We start from the raw sequence: 14,529 nt of genomic DNA, 5'->3' as shown, positions 1-14,529 counted from the left end.
AGTAGGATGTGGAGCCTGAGAGATGGGCTTACAACTTTGTCTGGCAAGACCATTGATTGCTTATAAAACCCCCCGGATATTTCACAGCAACAACTCATCTGTTTCATGTATAGTTGATCCTTGACGTAACCATTCCTGGTAAAGGCCGTAGAACGATATATGTACCCATATGACAATATCTTCTGAACACACGATAATTACCCCATACTGCTGAATTGCGTGAAATCGCCCCACAATCAATCCGAAGATCTTCAAACTCCCCACAGACGGGATCGACTGCATTGTCTAGATGCGTACTAGTACTAACAGTACATAACTACTACGTAGTGCATACTACGTGGTACTTAGCAGGCAACTTGGAGATTAGGAACGCGGTACGTAGCGTCGGCTAGGAGGTATGGAGGGGCTTCTTTCATAGATAAATAGACCCTGAGTGGCGCCCATTCCGCATTCCCCAGGCCTCCAGGTTTGAAAGACGCAGTTCGAGATTGTCAAAATGAAACTTACCAAAGATCTGCTGGCCTTGATGGGTGTTGGCATCACCGCAGCAATAGTCAATGCGGCTCAATTGCAATGCACGACTGATACATTCACTAAAATCCTCTCCTCTGACTCCTCTAGAAGTGAATCGGCCGTAGTACAATGGGCACACAGGGTCCTTAAAGGAGGAACATTCCAGGTTCCAGAGAGTGATATTGCGTATCCGGAGTCACCAACAGATCTCCCAGAGATATGTGTCCTTCAGGTCCATGTGACGTCGAGCCCTGAATCATCATATACATTCGGGTTATTTTTGCCAGTAGAGTGGAACGAGAGGTTCCTGTGAGGTTTTCTTTATGTGTTTCAGACATCCAAATTATCTAACACGACTCTACAGGGCCGTCGGTAATGGAGGCTTCGCCAGCGGTATATATTGGGCGGATATGGTGAGCGAGATTATATCTCCACTAGCGACGTTCAATTATTCAACTGTTCATACTAAACGTATAGGGGGTCGGAGCCCGATACGGATTTGCGTCAATGTCAACCGACACTGATCACAATAGCATCAGCACGGATGGGAGCTGGGCATACAATTCGCCGGAGAAAGTCGCGGATTGGGGCTACCGTGCAATGCATGGGTCTGTTGTGCTTGCTAAAGAACTAACCGAAGCATACTACGGAAAACGGGCAGGATATAACTACTATAGCGGTTGCTCCACGGGTGGTCGTCAAGGATTGAAAGAGGTAGAGATGTATGCAGAGGACTTCGACGGGGTTATTGCTGGAGCACCAGCTTGGTGGACAGCGCATTTGCAACCTTGGACTGTTCAGGTTGGCACATATAATCGTCCAGCAGCGAATGGCAATCAAATACCTGAAAGTCTATTTTCTTGGATTGGGGCTCGAATTATTGAGCAGTGTGATCCACAAGATGCACTCAAAGATAATGTGATATCGAGCCCGCATCAGTGCGAGCTTAATTTAGAGGCATTCCTCTGTCAAGGCTCGAACAGTTCCCGCCTAACGAATTGTCTAAGTGCTGCCCAGCTTGAGACTCTGTACAACATATACAGCGACTATGGGGACACTAATCAAACGTTTATCTTTCCACATTTACTACCAGGTAGCGAATCCCAATGGCCAGTCTTGATCAACAACGGTAGCAATAACCGATTGGGATACGAGTATGTACAATATTACCTAGGTTTGGGTCCTCGGTGGACGCCAGACCAGTTCGATTACAGAATTGTACAGTTGGCGGACAAATTGGATCCAGGAAATGCAACAGTCAGAAACTTTGACATATCTCCTTTCCAGAAGAGCGGTGGTAAACTTTTGATGTACCATGGCATGGCAGATGGCTTTATTCCAACCGATAGCAGTCGGTACTTTTACAATCAGGTGGCAAAAACATTAGCCCCAAGTGGTATTGATCTAGACAGCTTCTATCGCTTCTTCTACATACCTGGCATGCAGTATGTCCTCATTTACTTTCATCCCTTGAACTTGATTCATGTTGGCTGACACATCGTAGACACTGCGCTGGAACCCCAGACTCTATGCACGCTCCATGGTACATTGCCGGACCTAACCAGGCTTCCTCGCTGTCATCTGATCTACATAGTGTCGAACAGTACACTAACCCAATGGGAAATTAGCGAAGCCAAGGAAAACACCGAGATCTGGTTGATGGCAAGAGTATCAAATTTCTCATACACGACCATATATCGGCTGATAACCGGCATCAAATTGGGCATACTAATGGGCATCTGGAGGCAATGTTTGAAGGCATGGAGACCATGGGATGGCAAAATATCGGTTCTTCTATGCTAAGATTTTACATATAAAAAGGATCCAAATCCCTAGCTAGATATGTTTTAGAATGTGTGCATCAATATCAATTATTACCAGTCCCTATCTGACAGACGTTATTTTACGGCTATCCCGGATACGGTTATTGCAGCGCATAAATCCACTCAGCTGCTCTCATTGGATATCAACCGGTCCTCATTACAAGGATTTGCCAAGAGACCTCCTTACTAAAATAGCGCGCACAGTTCTACTGTTACGAAACCAATCACCTGCATATGCTACGCGATATAAGAAACAGACCGGAAGGAACGATTGGACAACAGAAACGGAAAACCCAAGAAAGATAATTGGACTACAGAAATCACGTGACCAAAGATATACTCGAAACCACAAAGACACCGATAAGATACGAAGTATATCTTATGAAGGAACGTGATTGGATAGTATATTATATACTTGCTATGGGATACTCAGGAATGAGTATAAAGTATATAATATAAAATATACGGAACAGTGTTACGAATCAACCTGTATGACGCTAATTTATACTATGACCAGGAAGGAAAGGTCACTTTGGATTTGCGAGCGTATGAACCATACGATGACAAGACCGGTAGCTCATTGGGTATTGTTTGATCTACCATCTACCATCTACCACAAGTGGTAGACGATATACGATATACGGAACACGGAGGACTGGATATATAAGGACGTTCTTTACCATCATGTATTTAGTTCTTCATAGCTCTTTAATCTAAGTCACTTGATATTAGACTTTGACAGTGAGAGTCAGCAAGGCATTCTAACTCGTACGGGCACCAGGCTGTACGGGGGATCTCTTCTATCCTAGTTACGTTTAAGACTTCCAGACACAAGTTCGACTATTGTTACTTCGTTCACTCAAGCCACTCTATCGACGATTATCAAGGAACCTTTGTGTGGTTCAAACCAAGCCTAGCGTACCTCGACACAACCCTGTTTGACTAAGACAGATCCAGGTCCGTGACATCTACACACAATTATGTAAGGCCACCTGTGCCAGATAATTTTCCCTCTTAGGTAGACACACAATACAATACATTACAGCGTCCCACTCAAATTCTCACTATCGTTCCTCTTGTTTACCAGCCGGATTAGTATTAGCGTCAAATCCATCCGTCACATAGTAACGGAAGAATTTTCGCACTAGCACTAATCCGTCAAGGATCAACAAAAGGAGATATATTGGGGTTAAAATGATTGATATTGTTGCACGATCCTCCCAACATCGCTATACTGTCAATCCTGATCCTTTTTATATACAAATATGTGGCAAAAGCTATCTTGCAAAACAAACAAGAATTAGAAATCAATCATTCGAACACATTCTGCTGTATTATCAATCTTTGGGGCAAATTGGTGCTCGTATTGCGTTGCTTTGTTGACAGTATTTGTTTAATATGGCCGTGTGGCAAGATTCGTATGTTGCTAGATTAGGCTTAGCTTATCCTGGCATCCGACACATAGTGTCTGTCACGTGCCCAACTAGTCCAGATACACTAGATCCCATAGTGGGACACTTAGACTAGAGAGAATCATCATCTTCATCCAATCATCGCTTCACCTTATAAGTTAGTGTCCCCGGGTTCTCAGATGCTCATCATGACGTTCTACTTGCTTTGATTGACTGGGTGGAAAAAGGCGTGGCACCAGATGACCTTATTGCAACGACATGGAAGAATGATACAACGCAAGCAGAGGTCTATCGCCAACGGCCGCTCTGTCCTTACCCGAAAAGAGCCTTCTATAAGGGTGAAGGTAACCCTGAACAGGCAAAGAATTGGGAGTGCCGGTCCTTATACTAAAATTTTATTGTTAGACCATGGACTCACAAAACAGCCTGGTACAAGACTTTTCTGCCGAATTCGAAGCACGTTTTGCCAAATATTTGTCCGTAGCATGGTCTTTGTCTCCATCTTCCATAGAGTAACATTTTCTAAATCTTCAGAGTAAAGGAAAACCATACCTAGTGAACAGCTGACCGTAACTGGTTTCAGAGCCGTTCAGCTCCAGTAATTCTCTTCAGAGTGTCCAAAGTATGGTGCCACACAGTACCCTGTGTCCCTCTGTTCTGTACCCAGCCGATAAGTTCATTACCTTGTCGCTCACAGCATCTCCATGTCCATTCATAGTATGCGAATCCCCTCGATCCTTTCCACTGATGGCTTTGGTCAGCTAAAATCCGCCAATCGATACAACTCCAATCTTGTCATCATTTGACGATAAAGCTAGTGGAAAGTGAGTATTGGTTGCCATGAACAGTTGTCACAGTCTACGCACCTCTGGATTCATATACGAGAAGCGTCCAGGAGCAGAAATAATGAACCGAAATACATTCTCACAAACATCCTTCATACCGTCCCAAATGTGTAGGTTTCTTTTGTTATTCGCCTACAGAGTGTATGTCATGTTTCATTTGCCTAAAGTCAGCCATACATCTTTGGCATCATCAATCCTCGATTTCTACCTTCCGTTCCTTTGCCTGTCGAGGGTCCTGGTTACTTGTTCTCTCCTTGCCTTTTGTGAACAAGGTATCTAAGGTTTGCTGGCCTGTTTCCTGCTTGGTACTGACTTTCACTTTCTCTGTTGTCAAGACTGGCGGCAACCCTTGGACACGTCGCTCTGCGTCTTCCAAGAGATCAATCTCACGCTCTCGCTGAGCTTTCACCGTGGGTACGGACCACGCAGTAGCAGAGGTTGATTTGTGAGCTAGTTTATACTTCGATCCTACAAGGTTCGTCTCATAGGTATTATCATCTTGCTTTTCAACGTACTATATCCCCAAAAATAAGGCTCACAACAAGAGAATATCAGTTGCGCCACTAATGTCAAGATCCAATGCACTTCAAAACGGTTTCTTACCTGATGCCCAACAATGAGCCAGTGATATTCGGTACCAATTGGCACACCGCTACCTCTTGGTGCTTTCCGCGCCCGCCGTTTGGTTGTGGTATAGTCAATCTCCCATCGATCAGGTTCAACCTTGGTTTCTTTCCAGACTCCTTGGTCATAGTTCCAATTGTGTGAGCCACCTATTGCCATGCCAGAGTAAACTTGGCCATGAAATTTCTTTAATGCATTATAGCCGCCGCCACCACCACCAACAGCGTAAAATGCGCGTTGCTCGTCTTTGCTCGGCAGGTTGATCGCTGTGCGACCTCCGTCGCTCGTTTCAAATAACTCCATGCCTTCTTCATCCTCGTCAACCACTATATTTGTCTTGTGGTCTGGGTTCACGTTATCTTCTAAGACCATATTTGGAGCATCGATTGACTTCGGCCCAGCGACAACAGCTTTTTCATCTCTACCTACGGCATTGCTGGATGATGCCGTGGCTACTTTCCTAGTCCTGGGCGGCATTTTACTGAGGCGTTATCAATATGGTCTGTATGTGTGTTTTCGAGGATGACTGATTGAGCGACAGAAAAATGAAAATGTACGATGAATGTTCAGACTGTTTTTCTCTTTCTCTGACGTTGCGCTCTTAGGAGAGTTACGTCATGAGCCAACCAGCGAAATAGTCTCGGGCGAGGGTAATACCGCCATAATTCTGTAACCCTAATCAACCGGTTTAATTATCAGCAGAAATGAAATGCATCTGCTTTTCTCTTGAAGAGCAATCCGATGCATGCTATTACTAGTGTTGCAATTGAAACGCAGGTATACACGTAGTCATTGCCAGGAATGGCCACAGCTCTGACGGGACACCCTACTAAGCCACCAGATGGTACATTTGTGAATTGTTGAAGTTCGTATGGTTAAAAGAAAGGGCAGTTATATATGATCTTCTACCATACACTCAAAAGATAATAAGCAAGACAGCCCAAGGATTACCTGACAAGCTGTTCTTGCACCGAGCAGTGGGATTGACAACGTACGCATCTATGATCTATCTTCTGGACAACACCGTCCAACATCTTTCCTTTTAGACAAGTATTATCTTATCTGAATATTACCGCTTGTTTAAATGATCACTTCTCGAAACCAATAATCAAGTCAGTCAAGGCGGTGACTCACAGTTAAGATCATATTTTGCAACAGATAGAAGGATAAATAAGGATTCCTTGACAAAGAAGTATTCATATATTCAGATCATGCGGCGAGTACAAATCAAAGAGTTAGGAAAGTTTATTCTTAGAGAACTGAATCAAGTCACCATTTTTTAGAATTATCTGATTTTGTATCCGAGTATTGATTGGTTTCAAAAAGAAACAACAGCGTTGGCACGGAGAGTGAGGGTGCAAGTATGATCATCCATCTAAAAATAGAATGCAGCTTTTGTATTAATACAGTTTCATTGTTTCATGATGGGTGCTTCCCTCTCTTTTAATCACACAACGAAACCAAACGATAATAACTGGGAGGCATTCCTGGCAAAATTTTCATCTCAGTTGCTATTCAGTCACGTACGGTACCAGCGCCAGAGTTCCTCTAAGTCCCAAAACTTATCTATAAAGTCTAGCCTTCGGCCCTTACATTCGACTTCCTAGTTCTGTATGGCTTGTTACTTCGCATTAAATTATACTATTGTGGTACAAATCGAACAATATCTCACAACATTCGTGAATTGAGAAAATGCAATTGAAAATCGAACTTCTCATCCTCGTCACTCTCACAAATCTGCTCCAGTTTGTTGAAGCAAGCTGGTGTCTGGGCACTGGAGTAGGCACATGCAATCTCAACATTGAGGGTAACCCCGTCATTGCTAACGGTGACTACCAATATGTTGAAACGTGGACAGCTGTCAACATCTTCGACAATCAATGCAACTTGATCGGATATCTTAATAACCCTATACAAGGGGTGGCTATTTATTCTCAATTGCCGTATACGGTCGTTCTCAAAAGTTTCAAAAACGCCTCTCGAAACTTTACATTCTGTTACGCGGGGAAATGCTACGTGAACAGCTTTACATTTCAAGAGATGGACCAGGATGGTTACTCGGTTATAGACGCGTTGCATGCTTTTAACTGCAGTGATGAGCTAAGCAGCTCATTAGAATCAATGACGGACGGATAATTTAGTAGTCGCCGTCAGTCAAGAGAGGTTGATTCCGCCCAAGTGTGATATTACGGTAATGTGGTCTAGTCATTTTCTAAGAGATCATGAAACTGATATGGCATGGCGATGATCTGCCATGTGGTATTTGACATTATTCTTCCGTCAGTGGTAGCTCGTTTATTTATTTCATCAGTTACCAGTGCTATACGGTTCGTTATTCAGTCGTCTTTAAGTCTCCGAGGCCATATAAAATACAGTCATCGATTACTTGGAATTAGTAAGACTTATCAAGCTTGTGGATACAGTGTAAAAAGAAATGTCGTATGCATAGTTGTACGACCAATGAATCTCTTTGTTCTGGACCGAGTGATAACTTATTTAATAAACCTGGCATTCTGCATATAATGTGATCATTTGGGCCAAATTAGGCTCATAAATTTTTAGGAATATTAAGAAATGGATTCCGAAAAGGACTCAATATGCACAGCCATAAGCAAAATGATACACGAACATATGACAAAATAAATGTTGACAGACGATCCCCTTTGGTCTCGATTGTAAAAGAAAGACAAGAAAAAGAACGGTAACCAACTGCGTTTCAGTGCTTTGAATGATTAGGAGATAAAAATATCTAATAGAACACTTTTGGCACCTGGTAAAATCCCAGATGTCCAGATATAGAAGCGAACTTCGTACCACAAGTCTTTTCAACGCTTATTCTCCCCAGATTCAACATTGCTCATCTCCACCGGTGACGGTGTCCGGCTGCGATCATCTGAACCAACAGCCCATGATGCCATTGTCTTGGTGATGGGGTCAGCTTCTGGATCTGACTTAGGCGTGGGCTGTTGTTCGTTGCGCGTAGTTCGACGCGATTCTCCGGTGACTGAATTGAAGTTGCTACCAAAGTATTTCGGGAAAATAGCTCCTAGGACGATACGAAGGGCTGGCATGCAAGCGCATACGATGGCAATATCGCATTCTAGAACCGACCAGTACACTGCCGGGGCATTTTCATCTTTCGACACCATTAGTATACAACGCTTCTTACATTTCATGTACCAAGGATCAATGTTTCCTGGACGTGGAAAAACACCCTATGACTTACAGGTTGCATTAGTGGATTTAGAAAATCGCACGAGAGATTCAAGTCGTAGGATGCTGACAAGTGTAATTCTGTGATGATGTGGTTGTTAGTCTTGATTCTCCTAACAGAAAATCCAGGATGATGGTTAATCGACGATGACTTACAGAAACCCAACGGAAAACATAGACAAAATCTGTAGCTTCTTGTGCCAATTTAGTTTAAGGCTCAGTAGTAGAGGGATTGGTAGAGAAATAATGGTTAGGTCAATGATGATTTCAATCGCAGCACGGATCCACGAGAATGTGTTAATGTTGATGCACGTTCCGGCATATTCACCTGTCCAACCATCCCAGAAGAACGATATCGGTGTGCATTGAAATATCATAGCGAATGTATTTGATGCCCCGAAGCAGATCACAAAAACCGAGATACCAATGGCAAACTGACGGAATAGGATCGAGTCGAAAACACGGAGATAGAAGAAGAGAATTGAAAGTTGAGTGAACATCTCCGAAATCATGTAGAATGCCTCCGCGAAGTACAAATCCTAAAAGTCGAGGAGTCAATAATCTGGCTACATCGTTGAATGAGGGACTCTATATTCAATAAAGAAAAAGAAAAGAAAAAAAAGGGTACTCGCCTTCAGCGTTTGTGTCAAATCGTCGAAAGGTATCGTCCATATATCCTTTCCCATGCCAGTTCTGGCCACTGCAAAAGCGAATTAATCGAACTGATTTCAGCCTGGATGTCTCCTTGAGTAGATACGTACTTGGAAAGAGAAGGAAATTCAATGGTAAAGCAAAAATCTATTTCACGCAACGTCAGCGAAGCTTTTTCTAGGTGAGGTTGGCTAGTAGTTACCAAGGCCAATATGATAAACCTATCATCCCAAGCAAAAAACTTGTTGATAAATACTCGGGCGTAGACTCGAAGTAGGACAAATATAATTGCAAGACTCCCAAAGGTCGCAGGGATACCGACCATGACTGGTCTAATATCATGAGATGGAAGATCACAAGCCGCGTAGGTCGCATTGGTCGTTGCTGTAAACGATATTAGTTCGGTGCTAAAATAAGAAACTCGAATACAGGTGTCCCTAGGGTTTTGACTTCTTACTCAGGATCTCCTTCGGTGTACATGTACCGTTCACAATGCATAATTGCACAGCGCCCTGAAAAGCCGTATCTGCACAAAGACAACCCAGGTCCTGGGATGGGCAATGAGAAAGTGGAAGCGAGTTCTCGAAACAAGTGGCCTAATTTTTTCCCATTATTGATGTCAGATAAAAAGATACCCACCCAGAACATTATGAATATAATTCAAATAGACCTTGACGAGCAGCTTACCGCACACGTTGGCAATTCGTCTAGCCAACTGGCGAAACTGAGAGCTGCCAGTGAGCAGGCCGCCAAAATGGACAAAACGACTTTCATCTTTGCGAATCAACACTTATTTGACCCCTCAGCAAAAGATTCAGCGTTTCCCAGTCGAATCAATTGTGTTAGTGGCAACATAGGGATAGCTGGGGATCAAAAGAGATTCTGAGCACTCTTATATGTTTATTGTTTAGAAAGCCACAGCCCCTCTAACAAATCCAGAGATTGGATTGGAGAACATCACTGTAAGGGAGTTATTTCTTTTTTTCCATCCATGGGTCTCCTTCGAATCCCATGCGCACAGATGATGTATCCTGAGGCTCCATATTGCTACTCCACATAGGGTTGGCTAATCAAACTGTCACCTTCCCAACACTGAACAGCATACGTGATAGGATTTCCAGCGGCCGATTGGAGCTTTCAAAGTTCCTTGCTCCTTTTTGTGACGTCTAGGCATTAGCCCTCTTACTAGTCAGAAGACATGTCAGATTTGTTTGACGCAAGGCACACTAGTCCGCTAGTGGCGCGGGGAGTCTATCCGGGGCGCAAGGGGTGTACATCTCCCGTCGATTGATAGGTAATAGAGTCCCTATCCACGCCATTAAGCGTTTGGATTTACGGATACCTCTTTCTAATACAGTATACAATCCATCTATTCTACAATTTAGACATTGCATAAACTGTATAGCCTATGTGTCATAGCTTCGTAGATCACCAAAATTCTAAATTACTCTCCGGAAGTGGGTCAACCTTGAATGTGGTGGGATGAAAGATGTTGGAGGCAAAATATCACAAGCTGGTACACATGAATTTTCCAGCTTGTATCCCAGCTGATAGGAGACTGAAGACTGAGATTGATCCGTGCTTGATGCCTCGGCGTTAAGAAAGTACATGTCACATTATCCAATGTCACTGGGCTAGGAAAGGAGTTGATCGCGATGAAACAGCTCTCTCTTGTACTCCGTAATTGTTTTCTTTGTCGGATCGACTCCGATTATCACTAGGGGATTGTTTATCATTTCGAGAATCATATGCAGAATAGTTAGCCTAGGCACTCCGAAGTAGATAGTTAACTAACGTTGAAACCTCGAATCTGACTAATCGACTACCTACTACATTGATTTGTTTTAATTTGTACAGAGTAGTCTTACCCTGAAATATTACCTGCTGACACAAATTAATTTCACAAATTGATTACTAGGATAATACCTAAAAATATACATGTATCTCGCTTTTCTAAAACGATCAATCCCCTAGTATGATCGTGATCAATCTAAAACACGATATTTTGCATTAACTTAGAATCGCTCTTCTGCCAAGGGTGTGCTTGTTCGATACTCCGAATTAGGCCTTCGTGATGCAATGACCGTGGTTTTATTGAAGCTTTGAATGGAGCTGGGTGGCTAACAACGCCAGGCAAGAATTCTACCACTGGATCAATTTCCTGGCCGTTCTCAATTGCTTTTCCGATCTGGAAAACGGATAGAGCCTGTGCTATGTTGATGAATAGGGCAGTGTCGGCTAGCAAGCGGCCAGGACATATTCGACGTCCGAAACCGAAGACTAGTGTATGCGGGTCAGGTTCGGGAATTTGTTTCTCGGTGGCTAGGAAACGTTCTGGTTTGAACTGCATTGGGTTGTGGTACACGGCTGGATCATGCGTAAAGAACCTGACTTGAAAGTTAGCATCATCGCCCATGTTTGATTAAAAGGCGTTGACCGAAATTTACTAACCAAACGTTAGGCATGATATATGATCCTTTCGGAATAAAATAACCTTCGCAAATATCGTCTTCGGTGGTCATATGCGGCAAACACATTGGTGCTACTGGGTGCCAACGAAGTACCTCTTTCACCATTGCATTCAGATACGGGAGATTCGGCCGGTCTGCAACCCCTGGTAAACGATCGGTACCTACAACTCGGTCGATTTCTTCCTGCGCTTTTTTTTGGGCCTCGGGAAATAGAATCATGGCCAGGAAGAAACATGACAAAGATGAAACGGTCTGTGTTCGATAGTATCAGCTTCATCTCGTACTCAAATCAGTAAAGGAATCCTTACGGTATCTGCCCCAGCTGCAAACAGGGACATGGCGGAACATTTCACGGTGAATAAATCATCTGCGTTTGAAATTGGTTGCTGGAGCAAATCTGACAGGAAAGATGGTTCATTGACACCTTCGGCCATCTGGTGCTTGACAAAGGCATACGGCCTTTCGGTGAGTTCGGACAACGTGGATCCCCACAAACGACCAATCTGTTTGAACCCTGCTCCAGGGAACCAATCTGGCAAGTGTTTCACTATCTTTGAATTAGTATATGACTCTGTTATTTGGATGAATAGGAGAGATCGTACGGAACGGAAGCATGTCGACCAGCCATGCACCAGGAACTCCAGCCCGCGCAAATTGATCCATGGCTTGGCCAGCCAACTCTACCAACGGATCCCTACCATTTTGTTCTGTCGTGTATCCATAAGCAATCTTGAGAATAACGGAGCCGGCCTCCCTATAATCCAAAAAGAGCGTTAGTGACTTCGACAAGGATTTTACGATCGGGAGAGAAACATACTTTCGGATATGCTCGGTGAGGTTATCCGGGACATCCAGTACGCGAAGCAGAAAATGACCGGCTTCTTTTTCTTGAAGGAGGTTGAAGCGTGCCGATGAATTATGCGAGCCCAGCACTTTGGACATATTTTTTCGAAGAGCTCGAAATCGATTGTTGTATGGAGAAAGTCCAAGTGAGTTCTCCCAGCCTATCCTACAAGGGAGAAATTCAAATTGGCCTTAGTTTTTGTCTTTCACCCAGGAATCATTCTAGATATTCCCACAAGAATGGAAACACACATTTCACCAGCAAATACCTGCTTTGGCCGCGAGGAATGTTTCGCCGAGCGCTTTTCCAACAATTCGAATGCCAAGCGAACATCGTGGACAATGACCAAAGTCTGGCCCATGATAGTAACGGAACTAAGGCCGCCTAAGCAAGTCAAACGTGTGAGAATTCAATAGATCATCTTGTATCGACTGCGAACGCACCGTATGCATCTTTGTGTTGCAACCAATGATTCCACTCTGGCTGCCCGGGCGGAGGTAGGTCGCCTAGATTCCCAACCAGAAACTTGGGTTTTGGTCCTGGTGGAAGAGGCGGTCGCCTGATGTGCTTGAACTGGGCAAGAATTTTGTAGATGAAAAATAGGCTGAGGCTGTAAAGCACGAAGCGCCCAATGGATACGAAATCCATCTTTAGATTGCAGGGTGACGCTCGGTACTATTTCTCGCGAACGCTTGGAAGGTGAATAGACAAAATGGTAAGTGTACCTAGGTATGCGCGGCGACCGAAACTGATGGCTATAACAGATGCTTGCTAAGTTATCAAAGACCTATAAGTACATCTTCTTTGTCCGCTTGTATTTAATAGTACCGCCGATGAGGGGCGGGGGAGTAGCATACCTACTGGGAGGATTGAGCCAAGCCCTTCACGCTTAAGATCCGGGACCCAGGCAAATGAGGGGGGTTCGACAACAGCGGTAATCACTAGGGAATCATGTAGTTACCTTTTGTCTGCTGGATTCCAGTTGATGCTGCAGTAGATAATCCTCCGTTCCCACATGGCTCATAGGAATTACACAGCGCATACCCCGTATTTACTATTGGCTGCATCCTGCCTGTGTCCCACTAAATCCCCTATTTATTCCTCTAGCCCTGTGTATTGCATCAGCTTTGTTCGTCGCTAGACTGCTCGGTTCAGACGCGAGAACCGTCAATGTGTCAAAGCGGTAGCTAGAGCAATACCAAAAATATGACATATCACTTTTTCGTGAGTGGCATTGCAGCTCCACCCCGCCGATTATTGGGTGGACGGAGTATTGTTTATCATCCTTGCATATAATCCACCAACACTCGTCCTCTGATTGGGGGTTATGAATGTGCAGTCACCGCAACTTGGAGCAGAGGGACTGTGACTGTTTCGGTGCCTTTGGTTGAATTCGATCGTGCATCAGAAGTAAAGATATCATTTGACCTTCTCAAAACCAGGAATACGAACAGGTGGGAGCATCCTCCTCTCGCCTGCATATACAAATTAGAAAGTTGTTTGCCAAGAGGAATCAGGGATAATGTGAACGACGTGCGATTGTCGATAGATGAATTGAATTTCGAGCTGATGTTAATCATACCCCTCAATCAGTAGCCCGGACGCCAAAATTCCTCGATTTTGGCTCTCTCGCCCCCATGAATATCAATACAAGATGCCATGACCATGATTGGTGTCTCTGAACCTGGGCTTTACAATATTTTCAATATTCGCAAGGGGTTGTTGAGTAATATCAAACCTGTACGAGCCATGAAAACAAGAAATCAATTTTACCCAGTGAATTGCAACTATGAAAGTCGCATTGTCAGATACAACAATGCGCAGAATTGTACCTGGGTAACACAAATAATCAGAAAGCACTAACTCTAGGGTGGTATTATTATCTCGCCACTAGGAAGTCCCTAAAAAGGCAGGTAGTCAAGTAGAAAAATACACTATACTTTTCTAAAAACGTAGATTAGCTATTACTTGAAGTCTTTTGAGCGAAAGTTTTCGTTGGTTTGCTGACTGTGAATTGCGCGCTGTATGGAGAATTGTCTTGCCGGGCCTCGCAATTCTTTTTTTTTCTTTGTCCGACTCCTTGTTATTTCGACGTTCAAAATGGATGACGCAGAGATCTATATCAGTATATGT

General features: G+C 43.8%; 4 protein-coding genes across 4 annotated transcripts; 1 reads left to right on the top strand and 3 right to left on the bottom strand.

The window, feature by feature from the left end:
• Positions 1-496: 496 nt before the first annotated feature.
• Positions 497-2,141, top strand: EYB26_002337 (uncharacterized protein; the record flags this gene model as incomplete). Its single annotated transcript, XM_054261642.1, has 4 exons — positions 497-822; positions 878-926; positions 991-1,958; positions 2,018-2,141. The coding sequence occupies 4 exons, from the start codon at positions 497-499 to the stop codon at positions 2,139-2,141; spliced, it is 1,467 nt and encodes a 488-aa protein (XP_054117617.1).
• A 2,364-nt stretch (positions 2,142-4,505) lies between these two features.
• On the bottom strand, positions 4,506-5,694 carry EYB26_002336 (uncharacterized protein; the record flags this gene model as incomplete). Its single annotated transcript, XM_054261641.1, has 4 exons — positions 4,506-4,562; positions 4,615-4,725; positions 4,802-5,107; positions 5,197-5,694. 4 exons carry the CDS (start codon positions 5,692-5,694, stop codon positions 4,506-4,508), a joined length of 972 nt encoding a protein of 323 aa, XP_054117616.1.
• A 2,348-nt stretch (positions 5,695-8,042) lies between these two features.
• EYB26_002335 (uncharacterized protein) lies at positions 8,043-9,855 on the bottom strand (the record flags this gene model as incomplete). The annotated part of the gene is made up of 8 exons (XM_054261640.1): positions 8,043-8,353; positions 8,444-8,511; positions 8,587-8,969; positions 9,063-9,130; positions 9,192-9,228; positions 9,284-9,465; positions 9,539-9,677; positions 9,769-9,855. 8 exons carry the CDS (start codon positions 9,853-9,855, stop codon positions 8,043-8,045), a joined length of 1,275 nt encoding a protein of 424 aa, XP_054117615.1.
• A 1,216-nt stretch (positions 9,856-11,071) lies between these two features.
• On the bottom strand, positions 11,072-13,044 carry EYB26_002334 (uncharacterized protein; the record flags this gene model as incomplete). The annotated part of the gene is made up of 7 exons (XM_054261639.1): positions 11,072-11,468; positions 11,533-11,804; positions 11,861-12,099; positions 12,155-12,306; positions 12,370-12,561; positions 12,648-12,780; positions 12,840-13,044. 7 exons carry the CDS (start codon positions 13,042-13,044, stop codon positions 11,072-11,074), a joined length of 1,590 nt encoding a protein of 529 aa, XP_054117614.1.
• Positions 13,045-14,529: the final 1,485 nt, after the last annotated feature.

This window comes from Talaromyces marneffei, chromosome 1, assembly GCF_009556855.1.
Source record: "Talaromyces marneffei chromosome 1, complete sequence".
Classification (NCBI taxonomy): domain Eukaryota; kingdom Fungi; phylum Ascomycota; class Eurotiomycetes; order Eurotiales; family Trichocomaceae; genus Talaromyces; species Talaromyces marneffei.
Note: the sequence above shows the minus strand (reverse complement) of the source record. Positions and strands in the feature narration are given on the sequence as shown.